The sequence below is a fragment of the Grampus griseus genome, assembly GCF_964374135.1.
Source record: "Grampus griseus genome assembly, chromosome: 1".
NCBI lineage: Eukaryota > Metazoa > Chordata > Mammalia > Artiodactyla > Delphinidae > Grampus > Grampus griseus.
The window spans coordinates 139901653-139922881 of record NC_139017.1 but is presented as its reverse complement, the minus strand read 5'-3'; the positions used below and the strand labels follow the sequence as shown (position 1 = coordinate 139922881).

Sequence of the window (21229 nt, the reverse complement as noted above, 5' to 3'; positions counted from 1 at the left end):
GCTCATGTCTCCTCTGCACATGCACGGGCTCTAACCCTGTTGACCAAGAATGTTGCTTGGCTTGGGCCCATTAAGGTCACTGCTGCACATGTGCACAGACTAAGGTCAGTCCTGGGTATTTGGAGAGTTTATGAAGTTCCCTATGTCTGTCTCATTCCCAGAACTTCTTGTTAAATCTCTCACTAGTCTGCTGCTCATTACTTGCTCCAAATAGGCTAGCATCCTCAGACTAACAGGGCCACTGGTCCTTTTCACTAGCCACTGAGATTACCACTTTAACTGAGACACTCCAAATCAAGCAAGATCCTTCAAGCAGCAAAGCTTATTGTTTTCACAAACTACCTTGCCCTGGCTGAACTATGAACAGGGCTAAAGGCAGCCCCAGGCAAGAAAATCACAGATTCAACTCTATTCTTCTTACTTGAAGTTCAGTAGTTTTTATGAATGAACACATCTCAGTGTATTGTATGTCTTTGGTCTAATTCCAGGGCACTGAAATGTTTTTTTTTGTTTGTTTGTTTTGTTTTTTTAATAAATCTACCCAACTGTTTAGTTGCTTTTGGGAGACTTGTTTATTTCCTCACTCTGTCATGCGATTGTAGTTATAGTTCCAGTTATCTTTTAAAGAGATGTAAACTAAGAAAGCTTCTTGTAGGTTTACCCATGTAGTTGCCATTTCCAGTGCTTTTCATTCCTTTGTATAAATCTGTATTTCCATCTGGTGTCATTGTCCTTCTACCTGAAAGATTTCCTGTAATGTTTCTTATAGTGTGGATTGGCTGGTGGTGAATTCTTTTAGCATCTATATTTCTAACAACGTCCTTTCTATTTGAAAGATGCTCTTGCTGGATGTAGAATTCTAGGCTGACAGTTTAATTCTTTGAGAATTTTAAAGATTTGCTCTATTGCCTTCCAGTTTGCATTTTTTCAGATGAGAAATATGTTTTCCCTCCTTTGTTCCTGTCTACATAATGTTTTACCCTTCTCTCTTTGCTTTGAAAATTTTCTTTTTATCACTGTTTTTGAGCCATTTGATTATGTGCCTTGGTATAGTTTTTTTCCATGTTGTTTCTTGTGCTGGGGTTTTCTGAGCTTCTTAGATCTGTGGGTTTATAGTTTTCATCAAATAATTGTTCTGTCCACCCCTCCTCTCCTTCAGGGACTCCACTGTTAATAGACTTATTAGCAGGCTTGAAATTGTTTCACAGCTCACTAATGCTCTCTTTTTTTTTTTTTAATTTATGGCTGTGTTGGGTCTTCGTTTCTATGCGAGGGCTTTCTCTAGTTGTGGCAAGTGGGGGCCACTCTTCATCAAGGTGTGCGGGCCTCTCACTATCGCGGCCTCTCTTGTTGCAGAGCACAGGCTCCAGACACGCAGGCTCAGTAATTGTGGCTCACGGGCCTAGTTGCTCTGCGGCATGTGGGATCTTTCCAGACCAGGGCTCGAACCCGTGTCCCCTGCATTGGCAGGCAGATTCTCAACCACTGCGCCACCAGGGAAGCCCACTAATGCTCTCTTTATTTCTTTTTCAGTGTTTTTTTTTTCCTCTGTGTGTTTCATTTTGGACAGGTTTTTTTTATTGCTGTGTCCTCAAGTTCACTAATCTTTTATTTTTATTTATTTTTTTCTGAGTTGGAACTTTTTAATTTTTTTAACATCTTTATTGGAGTATAATTGCTTTACAATGGTGTGTTAGTTTCTGTTTTATAACAAAGTGAATCAGCTATACATATACATATATATATCCCCATATCCCCTCCCTTTTGCATTTCCCTCCCACCCTCCCCATCCCACCCCTCTAGGTGGTCACAAAGCACTGAGCTGATCTCCCTGTGCTATGTGGCTGCTTCCCGCTAGCTATCTGTTTTACATTTGGTAGTGTATATATGTCCATGCCACTCTCACTTCATCCCAGTTTACCCTTCCCCCTCCCTGTGTCCTCAAGTCCATTCTCTATGTCTGCATCTTTATTCCTGTCCTGCCCCTAGGTTCTTCAGAACCTTTTTTTTTTTTTTAGATTCCGTATATATGTGTTAGCATACAGTATTTATTTTTCTCTTTCTGACTTACTTCACTCTGTATGACACACTCTAGGTCCATCCGCCTCACTACAAATAACTCAATTTCGTTTCTTTTTATGGCTGAGTAATATTCCATTGTATATATGTGCCACATCTTCTTTATCCATCCTTCTGTCGATGGACACTTAGGTTGCTTCCATGTCCTGGCTATTGTAAATGGAGCTGCAGTGAACATTGTGGTACATGACTGTTTTTGAATTATGGTTTTCTCAGGGTGTATGCCCAGTAGTGGGATTGCTGGGTCATATGGTAGTTCTATTTTTAGTTTTTTAAAGGAACCTCCATACTGTTCTCCATAGTGGCTGTATCAATTTACATTCCCACCAGCAGTGCAAGAGGGTTCCCTTTTCTCCACACCCTCTCCAACGTTTATTGTTTGTAGATTGTTTGATGATGGCCATTCTGACTGGTGTGAGGTGATACCTCATTGTAGTAATCTTTTATTTTGCAGTACTTAAACTGCCATTGATTCCATCCTTTTTCTTTTTTCCTGTAATTTCAGCCATTGTAATTTTCATTTCTAGAAGTTTGACTTGGGTCTTTTTCTATATCTTCTGTGCCTGTACTTAACTTTTTAAACATATGGAATATAATTATAATAAGTATTATGATGTCCTTGTTTGGAAATTCTAACGTGTTTTATTTCTGACTCAGTTGCCATTGATTGATTCCCCCCCACCCCCAGCATTTTGAGTTGTATTTTCCTGCTTCTTTGCATCCTTGGTATTTAAAAAATTTTTTATTGGATGACAGATATTGTGATTTTACCTTGCTGGATGCCAGGTATTTTTATGTTCCTGTAAAAATTCTTGAGTTTGGTTACAAATAACACAGTTAATTTATCTAAAAAATAGGTTGATCCTTTTGAGTCTTGCTTTTAAGATTTGTAAGGTGGAACCAAAGTCTTATTTAGTATAGGGCTGATTATTCCCCACTACTAAGGCAAAACCCTTCTGAGTACAGCTGACCCTTGAACATCGCTGGTTTGAACCATGCGGGTCCACTTATACGTGGATTTTTTTTCGACAGTAAATACTACTGTACTACCTGAGCCATTCTTGGTTAAATCCTCCAATGCAGAACCACGGATATGGAGGGCTGACTATAATTTGTACATGGATTTTTGACTGCACAGAGGGGGTCAGTGCCCCTAACCCCCACATTGTTCAGAGCTCAGCTATATTTGTAATGACTTCTGGTGTTGTCTGGAATTAAGCCAAACTTCACAGATTAAGCACAGTCCTTCACAAGACTGCCATTACTTCAGATGCTAGCTGCAAGTTCAGGGGTCCCCAGACCTCCCACGGTTCTGACTAACTAGATACAAGTGTGGGAGATCCCACTAACCTGTCAGGGTTGATAATTTACTAGAATGATTCATAGAACTCAGCAAAGTACTATGCGGTTAACCCTTAAACAACAGGGCTTGAACTGCTCAGATCCACTTATACGTGGATTTTTTTCAATAAATGTGTACTACACAGTCCATGCTTAGTTGAATCCACAGATATAGAACTGCACTTCAGAGAGCTGAATGTAATATTATACATGGATTTCCAACTTTGCAGGGGTTGACGCCCCAACCCCCATGTTATTCAGGGGTCAACTGTACTTATGATACAGTTTTATTATAACAAGGGAGATATAAATCAGGAGCAGCCGATAGAAGAGACACGTAGTGCAAGGTCTGGGAGGGTCCCAAACAAGAAGCTTCTTTGTCTTCGGGAACATGTCACTTTCCACATACATTGATGTGTAACAATACATATGGAATGAGCTCCTAGACATCTGTGTCCTGAGTTTTTATTGGAGTTTCCCTACAAGGCCTGATTGATTGAATCACCGGCTGTGTGATTGAACTCAGTCTCCAGCCCCGCTTCGGCACTCGGCAGAAGTCAGGCTGATATCACGTGCCTCAGAGCCCCAGCCTCTCATCACATGGTTGATGTTTCTGAAATGGCCAGCCCCCAGCCCGAGTTATCCTTTTAGCATCAGTGTCATCAAACTGACATAGACTCTCAGAGTCTGCCAGGAATAACAAAGGCACTCATATCACTCAGGAAATTCCATGGGTTTAGAGGTTACCTCCCAGGAACCAGGGGTAGAGGTCAGCCAAATTCTTTATTATACAGTAATACTTTACCCAGTGCCCATGAATTATGAGCTTTTTCTATCTGGGTTTTGGGAATAGGCACTATTCCCAGACCTGTGTAACAGATATGCTCCCAATAATCATTTCAGGCATTTCTTTCACTAGCCTCAAGAAGTTTCCTCACACACATTTGCTAATCAGAACACTGCTATTCTGATGGGACCCTGTGTGAACCTTTGGAGTTCTCTCTCTGCAGTTTTCTCCTCTCTGTCCTGTGAACTCTAGCTACCTTGATTTTTTTCTCGATTTTCAGTTTTGTCTCCTCAACTCAGGAAGTCTGCCAGCCTCTGCCTGGGTTCCCGCTTCCTGCATCTGAGCTTGGAAACGCTCCTAAAGCATAAGCTGGGCAGTCATAGAGCTCATCTTGTTTGTTTCCTGTCTCTCAAGGACCACTGTCCTTTGTTGTCTGAAATTTGGTGTCTTGGTGATCACTGTTCCATGTGTTTTGTGTGAATTTTGGTCGTTTAAGGCAGAAGGCTAAATCCAGTCCCCTTTTCTCCATCTTGGCCAGAAGTGAAATTTTTTAAATTATATTTTAATCTATAAGATCTCTCTCTCTCTTCTTCTATTCCTACCCCCATCCCTTTGTCCCTCCTTGGTAACTTTAGTTTTTAGTCACATTTTTGACAAGATAGTTTTTCTTTCAGATTGTAATCTATTTTGGAATGAAAAGGAGATATTTATCCTGTAATCAAGCAACAGCAGCCTAAGGTTTTTATGGCCTATCTCAATTCATTTTTACAAATATTTATTGGATTATCTACTGAAGCATCTCACTCTACATCATCACTTTCTCCCTAGTTTACCGGGATTTACAACCTATTGATTTCAAAACCTTTTCACTGTTTCTCACTCCTCCGGCTTTTCTGTTTATCTACATTAAGATTCCATGGTTTCATCATTAAAATCACTTTTTTACATAATTCTAGTTCTTTTTTCGCTTTTACCCTGTGTTGTGGTAGCCTGGCAAAATGTAAACCCTGATTAAATCTACCTCTTTGTTTAAAATTATTTTTTTCAATTTATGTATGGTAAAATCCACCTTTTTTGGAGTACATTCCAAGAGTTTTGACAATGTATACAGTTATGTTACTACCACTGTCACAATCAAGATACAGAACAGTTCCATCACCAGAAAATTTGCTGGTGCACCTGTAATGTCTGGCAACCATTGATCCTTTGTCCCTATAGTTTTAGTTTTTTCAGACTGTCCTATAATGGAAATTATACAGCATGTAGCCTTCTTAATCTGGCTTCTTTTACTTATCATAATGCATTTGAGATTAATCTGTGTTGTTATATGTATTGTTGGGAAGGAAATAAAATCTTTTTCTTCTACTCATCTCAGGTTCTTCAGCTGGGGCCCTCTAAATTAGACTGGCCAAAGACTGATTAACAAGAGGCATATTTAGGGGTACTGTATTCTGGTACCCTTCAGTATCAATAGGTCATTCATTTTTATTGCTGAGTAGTGTTGTATTGTATGTATGAACTACAGTTTATTCATTCACCTGTTGATGCATATCTGGGTTTCTAGTTTCTGGCGACTGGGAATAAAGCTGCTATAAATATCCATGTCTTAAGTTTTGTGTGAATATTTAGTTTTCATTTCTGTGGGAGTGGGATAGTTGAGCCATATTGTATGTTTAACATTATAAGGAACTGAAATTGTTTTCTAAAATGCCTGCAGTATTTTGCATTCATCAGGTATAAGGATACTTTTTTTTTGGCCTGTACTCATTATTTCTCCTTTTTGGTTTTTAATTTTTGCCATTCTAATAGGAGTCTAGTGGTTTTAATTTTTGTGATTTTAATTTGTATATTTCCTGTGATGAATGATTTAGAGCATCTTTCATTTGCTTATTTTGTCTTCTTTATATCTTTAGTGAATGTTCAGATTTTTTCAACTGTTCATATTTTAAAAATATGGTTGTTGTTTTCTTATTGTTGAGTTTTGAGAGTATTTCATCTATTCTGAATGTAAGTCCTTTGGTAGATTTGTATCATTTAAAAATATTTTCTCCCAGTCTGTAATTTATCTTTTCATTCTCTTAACAGTGTCTTTCACAGAACAAAAGTTTTTAATTTTGTTGAAGTCCAGTTTATTAATTTTTTTATGGAGTGTTCTTTTTATATCATATCTAAGAACTTATTGACTGAAACTTATATCACAAACATTTTCCTCCATGTTTTCTTCTAAAAAGTTTGTAGTTTGGGATTCCCTGGTGGCGCAGTGGTTGAGAGTCCACCTGCCGATGCAGGGGACATGGGTTCATGGCCCGGTCCGGGAAGATCCCACATGCCGCGGAGTGGCTAGGCCCGTAAGCCATGGCCGCTGACCCTGCACGTCCGTTGCCTGTGCTCCGCAACGGGAGAGGCCCACGTACCACGCAAAAAAAAAAAAAAAAAAAAAAGTTTGTAGTTTTATGTTTTATATTTAGGTCAGTGATCCATTTTTAGTTAATCTTTATGATTGTTAGGCATTGTTTGAAGTTCTTTTTTTTCCCACTTGTATGTCCAGTCATTTCAGTATCATTTGTCATTTACTTGCCTTTGCACCTTTATCAAAAGTCAATTGATTATACCTGGTTGGATCTAATTCTTCCTTCATTCTTAACTTACATCCAAGCTTAAATATGAGTGAAGACAAAAAGAGTAGCATATTCACCGGTCTCATTTTAGATTCATGACCAATACCATTAAGGAAGCTCTTGGACCTACCTGGCAATCCTTCCTGGTCCATAACACATTCCTACTTCCCTAGATGACTATTTGCATGTGATCTCTTCTCAAATTTCCAGTGCCTCCTCTCCTTTCCTCAGTTTCAGCTGATGGCTTAGCCCAATTTCCCTGAGTGAATAGAAGCAATCAGAAGATAATTTTCACACAGTTCCATCCAGCAACTTACTAATATCTACACGTTTTCTTTTCTTAGCCTCCAGGACACCATTCTTGCTTGGTTCTTCTCCTGCAGTCTTCTGACTTCCCCTTCCTATCATATTCTACATCTCAGTAAATGGCAGTTCCTGTCTTCAACTTGCCCAGGCCATGAAATTCAGAGTCATCTCTTTTTTTTTTTCACATTCCACATCCAACCTAAGGGCAAATATTGTCCTTTTTCCCTTCAAAATATATTTAGAGTTTGATAACTTCTCACCATCTTTTGAACTGTTAACATCTTGGTTCAAGTTATCACTGTCTTTTGCCTGGATTATTTTTATTATGCTTATCTGATATCCTTTCTTCTATTCTTGTTCCCTTTCCATCTATTCTTTACAGAGAAAGTCAGAGAGATCCGTCAAAATAGGTCAAAAGCCTTCTCAAAGTTAAGGCAAAGGTCCTTGTGGTGACCTACCAGACCCTATGAAATCTAGCTGCGTGCTATCACTTCGATCTCAACTCCTACCATTCTTGCTCATTTTGCTTCAGCCACACTAGATGTGGAGTATATATGCGTGCATGTTTTACTCTACAGGTATTCATTTAGTCCCCAGGATGTTCCAGGCATTTGGGATATAACAAGAACAAAACAAGTGAGCATCCTTACCCTATTGGAGCTTACCTTAGAGGGAGGAGATAGTTAAATAAAAACAGAAAATGTTAGGTGGTGACAAAGCAGGGATAAACATTCAAATATTTGTTTAATATTGTATATAAAGGGTATATGAAACTTTTTAGTCTGCTTCTTTGTAAGAGTTTACAGACTAATCAGAGAGTAGAATATACACAATGGGGCTTTCATTATACATTTTCTTATTATTTAAATGAATGAGATCTTTTAATTTTGACATTCTTTTTATTTATGCTCATTTTATTACTATAAATTAAATCCTGCCATTGATGAATTCTTTCTTCCACTTCAATCTGGTTTTGCCCAGGACTTTAGAAATTACCAGTATACATTGCCAGTAGTTCAAGGTTTGGTGGTTGATATGGAAGTTCGGAAAACCAGCATCAAAATTCCCAGCAACAGATACAATGAGGTAAGATTTCCCATGAATTTTTCATAATTGAATATCATAAATGAAGATGAGAAATACATGATTACATGTAAAGTTTTAGTTAATCGACAGTGAAATCAGTTCATAATATTATATGACTTAGATCAGTGATAGGGAATTCCATAACAGAAAGACAAAATGTTAAATTCGTGATTTATGTAGTCTTTGCTTGTGTCATGTGTTGTGTTTTGAACTTTTGATGCTGACAGTCAGTGACAGATTTGCTTTTTGAGGTATAAAATTAACTTTATAATATTTATTAGTGGTGGGATCTTTTATTTTTCCCTCTTTCTATAAGTATATATTACTTTTAACTATACTTAATGTTTAATCATAGCTCACCTATAAGTTCCAAAATTATTTTTAAATAAGTTTTTGAAAGCAAATGTTTGCATTTTGAATTAAGCTGTATTTTGTAACTAAAATGAAATTGTGCATACTACACATAACAGAATTATGTAATAACTGTTCTTGCCTATTTGCCATGTGAAGTAGTACTTGAATTTAAAAATTTCTTAAAATGGGTTCTAAAGTGTTGGATAGTAATCATTGTGATTTAAAATAGAAAATTTAAAAATTAGTTTGATATAATGTTAAAATTTGTTGTTTTATTAGACAGGGTGATAACTCCACAGTTACTTCTTCCACCATATCTTGGTATAAAATAACTTCTTCCCTCCTTCTCTTTCTTCCTTTTCTTCCTTTCTTTTTTCCTTTCTCATTCAGCCATTTATTCACTTACTCATTTGTACATTCAATAAACATTTTATACTTGATATACACTTAAAATCACAGAAATGTCTTACTGGACTTTTAAGCGCAGGGCTCAGTATTATTATGTAGGAATGACCTATTTGAAGAAAACATTTACCCTGTGACTTTCTGTCTGATGGCTTTTTTCAGGACACTAGAAAATAGTAGTTAGAATGTGTGCTTAATTTTTCCTGGGATACAATTAGCTATTAGATAGTCCTACCTTGGAACTATGCTAAACTAGAGTCAAATCTTTAAAGAGAACTATTTTTATGTAATTTATGCCCTAAATAGTTTTTAAAGGAGGCTATGCTTTGAAAACTTGTTTTATTTCCCATATTTGAAATGTTATTATCTATTTCACAAACGTCTGTTAAATATATTCCGTGATATGATACAAAGATGAATCAGATATTTTGCCTGCCTTCTGGGAGCTTATTGCCAGAAGTGAGATGATCAGATGTCAGCTCCAAGTGGATAACATACATTGCTATCCTTGATGTTTACAAGATGGTACTTTGTGTTTGGTAATTAGATCTGTTTATACAAGTATATTTGTAAAAGCTTTGAGGCCCCCATAATTATTTCAGTACTTGACTGAGGACATTCATGACAACAACTGCCATTCATATTATCTGTCTTTATCTGAATTCTGCCTCCTAGGTTTATGGTTGTGTAGGTTCAGAAATCTTTATTCAAAAACAGTAACTGTATTTCTTGTCATTTATTACATTTAATTTTCAATAAAGTTTACCAATTATATATCACTTATTTTTCTTACTTAATTTAGCAGACTGACTTCCCTTCTAATTCAATTTTTGTTTTAACTCAGTGTAATTTTATTTCTCATGATGTTGGACAGTTGAATTGTCTTGTGTCTAATAGTTGAAAAAGTAATTTCTTATACATTATTTCATTTAATCACCACAATATTCCACCTTTCCTCTCATTCATTTTTCTTTATTTGTACCTTTAGTTTTTCTTATCACTCCCTGAACTATGTTTTCTTTTGTTTATAGCCTTTGCACAAGCTATTTTCTAATTGTTGTACTTCCCCTACTCTTCATTTGCATAACCCATACTCAATTTTCAGGTTTCAGTTTAAATGGCATTTTCTCAGATAGGCTTTCATTTTTCCACATATTTATTTCAGATAGGCTTTCATTTAATAACACACATTCTATGTGTAATACTCACTATATTTGTAATTCCTTATTCAGTGTCTGTTTTCTCTACTAGACTTTTAGTTCCATGAGGGACTGTGTCTGTCTTGTTTACCACTGTATCATTAACAGTCAATCTAGTATAGAGTAATTGCACAAGAAATATATATTGAATGAAACAGAAATAAAATATAAATAACATAAAATGTAAAAACAAAATATAGATATATAAATAATATAAAAATAACTAAAAGATAAAGTAATATGGAAATAAGTGCTGAAACTTATTGGAAGTTTATTAAAGATTCAAAGAAGGGAGAGCTCTGATAAATGAAGCAGTCAGGAATTTGCTTTATGTCTAAATGAGCCTGAATCCCTAACAGCCAGAGCAGCACAGTCCATGTAGATGTTTATAAACATTCATGTAAATGTAAATGAAGGAAAGATTTGAAATGGACAGTGAAGGATGTATAGGCACTATAAAGTGAAGGGTGGAAAATAAGTGAAAAGAGGGATAGATACCAGCCTAAACAAAAGGCAGGAAAGCACCAGGAATGGGCATGTCTGGTAGGGACGATGGAGATATCAACCTGCCTAGTGAAGAAGAGGCTAAAGGCGACTGGGAAATGAAGTTGTACAAAGAGACTGCTGGATATTCAGAGGCTTTCAGAAACCACACAAAGGAGTCTAGAGTCTAATATGATAATTTGTAGAGATTTTACAGGTTCTAAAGCAGAAAAGTGAATTAACCAAAGTAGAATTTTAGAAAACTGAGTTTTGGCAACTATATGTAAAATGTGGAGAGAGGAGGCCTCTAAGTGTCAACTGAAAAAAAAAAAGAAAAGCACAGCGTAAAAGTTGAGAATTATGTTTTATACAGTGGCCTTATTGAGGACTGTAGCCCAGGATACAGCCTCTCAGATAGCTCTGAGGAGCTGTTCCAAAGAGGTAAGGGAGGAGCCAGGATATATAGGAATTTTTGCTGGGAAAAAAACAAAACAAAACATGTAGTTGAACATCAGAAGAGTACTGCTAATCATAAAAAAAACCAGACATCTCAAGTTAATGATTTTAGTGCTTTTCTATTTATGGGAAAATGCAAGAGTCAGGGCTCACTGAAATTATTCCTCAGACAGGCATCTTAACTCTCTAGGGCCAGTATCCTCTTTTTCTCCATCCTGATTTACCCTAAGGGTGCACTGTTGGTGGCAGGTGCAGTGGCTGATGACTTGATGATAGGCAACATTTGTTGTTTACCAGAATGGCAGGCAACATTCTTTGTTTACTGAAATGGCAGGCAACATTTTTTTCCATATAAGGAAAGACTTTAAGCTTAGAAAGCTAGAAGATAATATTTCTGAAGTAGTAATTTTAATAAATGAAGTAGTCATTGTATATAAATTTTCTTATCTCCTTCATCAAGGCCATGCAAGATCTCTGTTGGTCTAGGTAACGCTACTCATGTTCTTATGATGAGATTATTTTGATCATTGTGTTAACTAACATCTATTTAGGGTATATTATATATCAGGTACTATTCTAAGCATCTATGTATCTTCACACTATTTCTGTGAAATGAGTAGGGTAATTACCTTTTTACAGATGAGGAAATTAAGGCACAGAGCGAGCAAGTGTTGGAGCTAGAATCAAACCCAGACACTCTAATTCCAAACCCAGACACTCTAATTCTACTCTTAAACACTATACTAAACCGATTTTCATAGACATCAGTTTAATGATTACATCTGATTGTAGGGCTGATTATAGGGTCTTTACAGAGGTAAAGCCCTAATCTAGTATGACTTACAAGAAGGGGAAATTTGGACATAGATATGCATAAAGAGAAGGTGATATGAAGAGACATAGGGAGAAGATGGAAGTCAGGTCAAGTCCTTGACTCTGCAAGTCAAGGAGAGAGGTCTGGAACAAATCTTTCCTTTTACAGCCCTCAAATGGAACCAGCTCTGCTGACATCTTAATTTTGGACTTCTAGCCTCCAGAATTGTGAGACAATAAATTTCTATTGTTTAAGCCACCAGTTTGCAGTACTTTCTTATAGCAGCACTAGCACATTAACATAGCAGTCCACTGTAAATAGCTAAACATCAAGACAAAATATGTGGGGGGAAAATACAAAGGACAATGGGGCAGAGAAGGTGAGCCCTATGATTACCCTACTTTACTGTCTGGAGTTTCCAGGCCATAGAGCAGTTAGGGGGGGAACCTAAACTGAGCCTAGAGGTCTCCCTGCATTGAAGACAGGGTAGGGAGGGCATGATGGCTAGAATTTACAAGACAGATTATGGAAATAAAAGAACTCTGGAGATCTGCAGGAGGTTCCTATTGTGTCTTCAGCTGATTACTAATCAGTGCATGTATGTGAGAAAAACACTGGAAAGGAGCAGGGAGAACAGTTCTCAGAGGTCCAGGAATAATTTGTAAGAATAATTTGTATTCTTACTCTAGCACTTATGAGCTAGAGTAAGAAAGGGACAAATAATTCCTAAGGATCGAAGTTATCCATAAATTTGGGCTGCTCTGATCCTACCTAACAAGCTTAAAATAAAGCTTCAACAAGATCAAGGCACATACCTGTTAAGGAGAGACACAGAAAATATAAAAAAGACCCAAATCAAGCTTCAAGAAGCAAAAATGACAATGAGATGAAAAATACATTGGATGAGATTAATGGCAGATCAGACACTGCTGAAAAAATTTAATAAACTTTAAACAGCAATAGAACTATCCAAAACGAAACACAAAGAGAAAAGGCTGAAAAATTAAATGAACAGCACATGATTGAGATGTGGGAAGTGTTGGATGGCCTCTGTAATTGAAGTCTCCAAAGGAGAGGAGTGGGTTGACAGAAAAGATATTTGAAGAATCAGTGATCAAAAATTTTATAAATTTAGGGGCTTCCCTGGTGGCGCAGTGGTTGAGAGTCCACCTGCCAATGCAGGGGACATGGGTTCGTGCCCCAGTCCAGGAAGATCCCACATGCGGCGGAGCAGCTAGACCCGTGAGCTATGGCCACTGAGCCTGCGCGTCCAGAGCCTGCACTCCACAATGGGTGGGGCCGTGGCAGTGAGAGGCCTGTGTACTGCAAAAAAAAAAAAAAAAAAAAATTTATAAATTTAATGAGAAGTATAATCACATAGATTCAAAAAGCTCAATGAACTCCAGCTGCAGGAAACAGGATGAAAACTACATTAAGGAACATTATAATCATCAAAATCAAATTGCTTAACTCCAGAGGTAAAGAGAAGAATCTTAAAAGCAGCGAGAGAAAAAAATCCACATTGTATACTGAGGAATGAGTATAAGAATGACAGCAGACTTCTCATCAAAACAGTTCAATCCGCAAGACAGTGTACAAAACCTTTAAAGTATACTGAAATAGATAACTGTTAACCTATATTTTATACCCAGTAAAAATATGTTTCAAAAATGAAAAGCAAAATGCTTTTTCAGAAATATAAGAGCTAAAAGAATGTATTACCAGCCACCTATTCCACAAGAAATGTTAAAGGAAGTCCTTCATGGAGAATACCAAATAATGGAAATCTGGAACCACACAAAGTAATGAAGAGCAGCGGAAATGGTTAAATATATAGGTAAATATAAAAACTCTTTAAAAGATAATTGTTTAAAGCAAAACTAACAACAGTGTTTTGTGGAGTTTATAACTTACGTAGAAACAAAGGGTATTTCCAGGAAAGGGGAAATAGAAGTATACATGACATGTCTATATGACATGGGATGTGGCATAATATTACTTGAAAGTAGATTGATAAGTAAAGATGTAGAATAAAAATCTAAAAGCAACCACTAGAAAAATTTAAATGGAGAGGTATAGCTAATAAGCCAACAAAAAGAAACTGGAATTATATAAAGAAGGCTGGAAAAGAAGAAAAGGAGAACAAAGAGGAGATATAACGAATAGGATATAAGTGGCAAGATGCTAGATTTAAATCCAGCCATATCAATAATCACATTAACTATAAATGACCTAAGCACCCTCAGTTAAAAAGGGGAAATTGTTAGATTGATAAACAAGAAAGATTCAGCTATATGCTGTGAATAAGAAAACCACTTGGAATATGAGGATACAGATAGTTTAAAAGTAAATGGATGGGAAAAGATATACTACAGTAATACTAATCAAAAGAAAGCTTGAGTGGATAGAGTAATATCAAAATGTATTTCAGAATAAACAATATTACCAGGGATAAGGAGACACATTTCATAACTATAAAGGGATCAATTCATCAAAAGGGTACAACAATCCTAAACATTTGTGCATCTAATAACAGTGCTTCAAAATGCATGAAGCAAGAACTGTTAGAACTATAAGGACAAATATAGATAAATAGAACTACAAGGATGAACTCACAAGTATATTATGAGATTTCAGTAACCCCCTGTATCAATAATTGGTAGAAGAAGTAGACAGAAAATCATCAAGGATATAGAAAACTTGAATAAAATACACACTTCTCAATAACCAATGGGTCAAAGAAGAAACCTAAAGAAAAATTAGAAAATATTTTGAGCTGACTGAAAATGAAAACATGGCATATCAGAATTTGTGGGATGCAGCTAAAGCGGTGATTAAAAAGAAATTGATAGCATTAAACTTCTATATTAGAGAAAAAAGACATCTCAAATCATTGACCTACTCTTCTACCTTAGGAAATTAGAAAAAGAAGAGCAAATGAAACACAAAGCAAACAGAAGAAAGGAAATAACAAAGACCAGCAATTCACAAAATAGAAGGCAGAGGGCTTCCCTGGTGGCGCAGTGGTTGAGGGTCCACCTGCTGATTCAGGGGACGCAGGTTCGTGCCCTGGTCTGGGAGGATCCCACATGCTGTGGAGCGGCTGGGCCCGTGGGCCACGGCCGCTGAGCCTGCGTGTCCGGAGCCTGTGCTCCTCAACGGGAGAGGCCGCAGTGGTGAGAGGCCCGCGTACCGCAAAAAAAAAAAAAAAAAAAAAAGAAAGAAAAAAAAGAAGGCAGAGAAACAATTTAAAAAATGAAACTAAAAGTTCTTGAGATCAATAAAATCAAATTTCTAATCAGATTGATTAGATAAATAGTGAAAACACACAGGGTACAAGAAAGGTGGTAGAGTAGGAGGACATGGAGCTCACTGCCCATCCCCCCCAACAAACACATCACCAATGCATCAACATGTGGAGCAGTTCTCACTGAAAACTAACTGGAAACCGGCCTAAAGATTCTTGTACAGCCAAGGCTCTAAGACAGATGCACAAAATCGGGTAGGAAGGGAAGAGAAGTGATCAGGTCAACCTGTGTCCCTAGAAGGAGACACAGAAAAGGAGGGGGATTACATAGGCTCAGAGATCCTCCCTGGGGAGAGAGCTGTTCAAGCCACATATTGGGCACCCTAGCCTTGAGGTCTGACACTGAGAAGATGAGCACCTTAACTGGTTTGAAAACCAGTGGGACTAACGGGAGGGCTGTAAGACTCTGATTATGAAGTGCATGCAAACACTTGCTACTCCTGAAAAAAGGTGGAGGAAGGAGATTAAAGCTGCATAGAACTCTGGCTGGTTTCCCATAACCACTGCAGCATGCACCCCAGCCTGAGCTGAGTGCCCTTTCCATCCCCAGTTGCTCCATGACACAGTTCCACACTAGGGCAAGGGCTGCTGCAGCCAAGGGGAGTGCATGGTTGTGAAGGACAGAGCCAACGTGGACCCAGAAGGGCATCTGAGTGGGGTAGGGGCAGCCATTGCTGGTGTTTATGGAGGCAGTGCATCTGAAGCACTCTAGGACTCTGACTGGGACCAGGACTACCATAGCCCGCATTGCAACCCATGCTGAGCACCCACTTCAGCCCTTCTTGCTCTAGTACTGCTCCCCTCCGGAGCAAGGGAACTGGTGCTGGGAGTGGGAGATCACACACTTAGAGGGAACTGAGACAGCTTGGACCTGACCCTCAGGGATTCTGCTCCAGCAACCTGGGGCCTCACTGCACCCCAAATAGGGTGTTGATGGCCACCGAGCAGAGGAGAAGCCCCAGCCCACACCTGGCTCTCTTCCTAGCCACTCCACCTCCAACCCCACTTTGTACCAGGGTGATAGCTGCCAGCACAGCCTGGGGGAAGAGACGGTTTGTGCTTGTGTCAGATGCAGCACTCCTACCAAAGCCAGTCGGCACGTGCACTGTATAAGGACACTCATACAAGGACAGCCCTTCAAGACCAGAATAGATAACTGTGCCACCTAATTTCATAGACACAGAGAAAGTTAAGCAAAATGAGAAGACAGAGGAATTTGTTTCATTTGAAAGAACGAGAGAAAACTCCTGAAAAAACAACTAATGAAACAAATAATTTACCACATCAAGAGTTCAAAGCATTACTAATAAGAATGCTAACTGAATTAGGGAAAATAATAGATGAACACAGTAAGAATTTTAACAAGGAACTAGAAAATATTTAAAAGAACCAGTCAGAACTGAAGAATACTATAACTGAAATGAAAATTGTTGACATAAAGTGTAGGAAGATTTTCTTAGATCTGTCTCCTAAGGCAAAAGAAATAAAAGCAAAAATAAATAAGTGGGACCTAATTAAATGTAAAATTTTTTTTTTACACCAAAGGAAACCATCAACAACATGAAAACACAACCTCTTGAATAGGAGAAAATATTTGCAAATGATATGACCGATAAGGGGTTAATGTCCAAACTATATACATGGTTCACACAACTCAATATCAAAAAAACAACCAACCTGATTTAAAAATGGTCAGAAGGGAATTCCCTGGCAGTCCAGTGGTTAGGAGTCAGTGCTCTCATTGCCGGGGCCCAGGTTTGATCCTTGATCGGGGAACTAAGATTCTGCAAGCTGCACGGCATGGCCAAAAAAAAAGGTAAGAAGACATAAATAGACATTGTGTCAAAGAAAATATACACATGGCCAAAGGCACATGAAAAGTTTCTCAACATTTCTAATCATCAGAGAAATGCAAATCAAAACCCCAGTGAGATAGCAACTCACACTTGTCAGAATGGCTATCATCAAAATGTCTATAAGCAGCTATACTCCAATAAAGATTAATTTTTAAAAAAGCCTATAAATAACAAACGTTGGCAAAGCTGTGGAGAAAGGGGGATCCTAGTACACTGTTAGTGGGAATGTAAATTGGTACAGCTACTATGGAGAATATTATGGAGATTCCTCAAAAAAGTAAAGATAGAACTGCCATGATTCAGCAGTTCCACTCCTGGATGTATATTCGAAGAAAACAAAAACAGTAATTTGAAAATATACATGTACCCCAATGTTCATAGCAGCATAACTTACAGTAGCCAAGATATAGAAGAAACCTAAGTGTCCATGAACAGATGGATGGATAAATAAGATGTGATACATAGATATATCTCTTTATCTATCTATCTGTCTATCTATGTAACGGAGTATTACTTGGCCATGAGAAAGAATGAAATTCTGCCATTTACAACAATATGGACGGACCGAGAGGGTATTATGCTTAGTGAAATATGTCAGACAGAGAAAGACAAATACTGTAATGCTATCACTTGTATGTGGAATCTAAAAAATAAAACAAACCAATGAATATAACCAAACAGAAACAGACTCACAGATATAGAGAATAAACTAGGAAGAGGGGAGTGGGGAGTGGCAAGATATGGGTAGGGGAGTAAGGAGGTACAAACTACTGTCTATAAAATAAATAAGACTAGAAGGATATATTGTACAGCACAGGGAAATATAGTCACTATTTTATAAACTTTAAATGCAGTATAATCTATAAAAATATTGAATCACTGTTGCACACCTGAAACTAATATTGTAAATCACCTATACTTCAATTAAAAAATAGTAAAAACACAAATTAACATTATGAGATGTGAGAGAGAGGGCTATCATTACAAGTCCTGTAAATAGTAAGAAGACAATAGGGCATATTATGAACACATTTATGCTAATACATGTCCAACTTGGACAAAATGGACAAATTCTTTGAACATCAACTTTCATACCTCTGTCAAGAAAAAATAGGTAGCTGGAATAGCCCTGCGTCCATTGAAAGAGTTGAATTTATTATTATAAACCTTTTCACAAAGAAAAGCCCAGGTCTAGATATGTTCACTGGTGACTTTTACAAAATGAAGGAAGAAATAACACCAGTTCTATACACTCTTAGAAAATAGATGAGGAGGGAATCTCTTTCGATGGGGCCTTCATTACACTAGTATCAAAACTAGAAAAAAAATTGGAAGAAATGAAAACTGTAGACCTATATCCCTCATAGGTGGTTGCATAAATACATAAGTTTTTAGTATATCCAATTCAGTAATACACAAAATAATAAGGTACTTCATGACTAAATGGGGCTTATTCCAAATATGCTAAATTGCTTTAACATTCAAAAATCAATCTGTAACTCAGCATATTAACAGGACAGAAAGGAAAAACACGTTAAAAGAAAAAGCTGCTGCAGAAAAAGCATTTGATGAACTCATACTTCCATTCAATCTCTCTCTCTCTCCCCCACACCCTCTCTCTCTATATATATATAGAGAGAGAGAGCTATCTATCTGTGTGTGTGTATATATATATATATATATATATATATATATATGTATCAGCAGTTTAAAAATAGAAGAGAACTTTTACAATCTAATAAAGAGAATTTATGAAAAACTTAAAATTAATATATCTAACAGTGACTTGATTGACTGGTTCTTCTTTAAGATTGGGAACAAGGAGATGATGTCTACTCTTATTTCTATTTAGCATTTCAGTGGATCTTCTAGCCAATGTAATAAGGCAATAAAACAAAATTAGAGGAATACAGATGAAAAAAAGAAGTAAGATTGTCTGTATTCACAGATAACATGATTGTCTGTGTAGGAAATTCTAAAGAATTTACAGAATAGTACTAGATGTGGTCCAATGAATTTATCAGAGTTGCAAAATCATTGTGTAAAAGTCAACTGTATTTCTGTATACTAACAATCAGAAATTGGAATTTAAAAACAATACAGTAGGGCTTCCCTGGTGGCACAGTGGTTAAGAATATGCCTGCTAATGCAGGGGACATGGGTTCGAGCCCTGGTCCGCGAAGATCCCACATGCCGTGGAGCAGCTAAGCCCGTGCGCCACAACTACTGAGCCTGTGCTCTAGAGCCTGCAAACCACAACTACTGAACCCCGCAGGCCTAGAGCCCGTGCTCCGCAACAAGAGAAGCCACCGCAGTGAGAAGCCCACACACCGCAACAAAGAGTAGCCCCCGCTTGCCGCAACTAGAGAAAGCCCATGTGCAGCAAGACCCAACGCAGCCAAAAATAAATAAATAAATTGTTTTAAAAAACAATACTATTTTCATACACTGAAAACTACAGAATATTGCTAAGAGAAATTGAAGACCCAAATAAGTGAAGAGATATACTATATTTATGAATCAGAAGACTCAATATTGTTAAGATGTCATTTCTCCCGGAATTGATTCATAGCTTCAATACAGACCCAATCAAAATACCAGCAGGCTGTTTCAAAATAGAAACTGAGACACTGATTCTAAAATATATATGGAGATGCAAAAAATCTAGAATAGCTGAGACAACTTTGAAAAAGAACATAATTCAAAGACGTACACTACCTGATGTTAAGGCTTATTTTAAAGGTAGGTTAATCAAGACAGTATGGTTTTGGTATAATATGTATTTCTAGATTGGTGGAACAGAGTAGAATGATTTCAAGTGCTGTTTATATGGGTATATACACATACCAAAATTCATCAGATTGTACACTTTAAATATGTACTGAATATGTACATTTTGCCAATTATTTTAAATATAACTAAAAAATAACAAAAATTTTCAAGAAATGTAGTGGACATTCAAACTTTCATCATGTCACAGGGGGAATAGAGCCAAAGAGTTAACCTCATGTCAAAGTTTCAAGCAAAAAGGAACAAAATTGTATTAATTCTTTACTCAAAACCAGAGAGAAATAGAGAAATTTATATTGGTTGTGATATAATGCAAGAATCTGTGAAGTTGTATATCTATGTAATCCCCGTCTTGTATAATTTAGGCTGAATGGCCTCTTGAGATTCTTTTCCCTGTGTAATTCTAAAATCAGAGTTTTGGTTTATTTTAGTTCAAAGCTACACATATTCTTCAGAGAAATGTGAAGTTACAAAAGCATAATTTTAAAGGTTCATTGTAGCACAAATAAAAACAGATGGCCCTAAAATCTGCTTAAGGAATGTTTTATTTTCTGGCCCTCAAGGAATACATTTCTTTTCTCTTGGGATGGAGGAACTGATAGTCTTCTTTTCAAAAGAATGAAAGGAGTTGGTGAAAACTGCTCTGGAAAATAGTGCAGAGGAAGGAGGTGCTGTTCCATTGATTATTAGCATAGCTGTTCCCAGTGTTATACATGGAAGACAGTATTTAACCACAGGTTAAATGAAAATATAAGGATCCCCAAGAAGGAGCCCTGGCTGCTCTCCCTCCAGTGACTGCGCCAGGAGGTCACTGCTGAACACTGCATGTTCAGAGTAAGATTGTCTTCCCCTCCCTCCAGTGTCACTGCATGCCCATTGATAGGGGTGAACAGTGGCTTCAGAATGCTGTTTCTAGCCAAACCCCTGGCCTTCCCTATCTCCCAGCACTTACAAGCTTGCTGCCACTTTTGGCTTTCAGACTACCAGCTCTAATCTCATTGTGTTCAAGCACCACAAGAAACCCTGGACTCCTTCGGCATCCCTCATCTTCCACAATTTAACTTCTATCTCCGTACATCCCTCTTTCTGACTCCATATTTCACTCATTTTGAAAAACTCAAGGGCTCAGTCCCTGTAAGTTTTATTTGTCTCTATCCATTTCCTTGGTGAGCTATCCAGTCTCCTGGCCTTAAATACTGTCTCTATACTGATGTTGTCTTCCAAATATCTTTCTTCAGCCTGACTGTCTTCCCTGTTTTGTTAGACTTGAGGGTCTTTTAAAAAAATTAATTAACTAATTAACTTTGTCGGCTGTGCCACGTGGCTTGCAGGATCTTAGTTCCCTGAC

The 21229-nt window shown here is 37.4% G+C and overlaps 1 protein-coding gene across 2 annotated transcripts in view; it reads left to right on the top strand.

Moving 5' to 3' along the window:
• Nucleotides 1-21229, top strand: part of ZFYVE9 (zinc finger FYVE-type containing 9) — a 133444-nt gene that overhangs the window by 90756 nt on the left and 21459 nt on the right. The window contains exons 12-13 of one of the 2 annotated variants that reach the window (XM_082675402.1): nucleotides 8113-8217; nucleotides 12097-12162. In XM_082675402.1, the coding sequence (XP_082531528.1) occupies nucleotides 8113-8217; nucleotides 12097-12144 (153 nt within the window). In that variant the 3' untranslated portion in view covers nucleotides 12145-12162. Of the gene's footprint in view, nucleotides 1-8112; nucleotides 8218-12096; nucleotides 12163-21229 lie in introns of those variants that run through there. The other variant, XM_082675401.1, reaches the window with a different exon arrangement.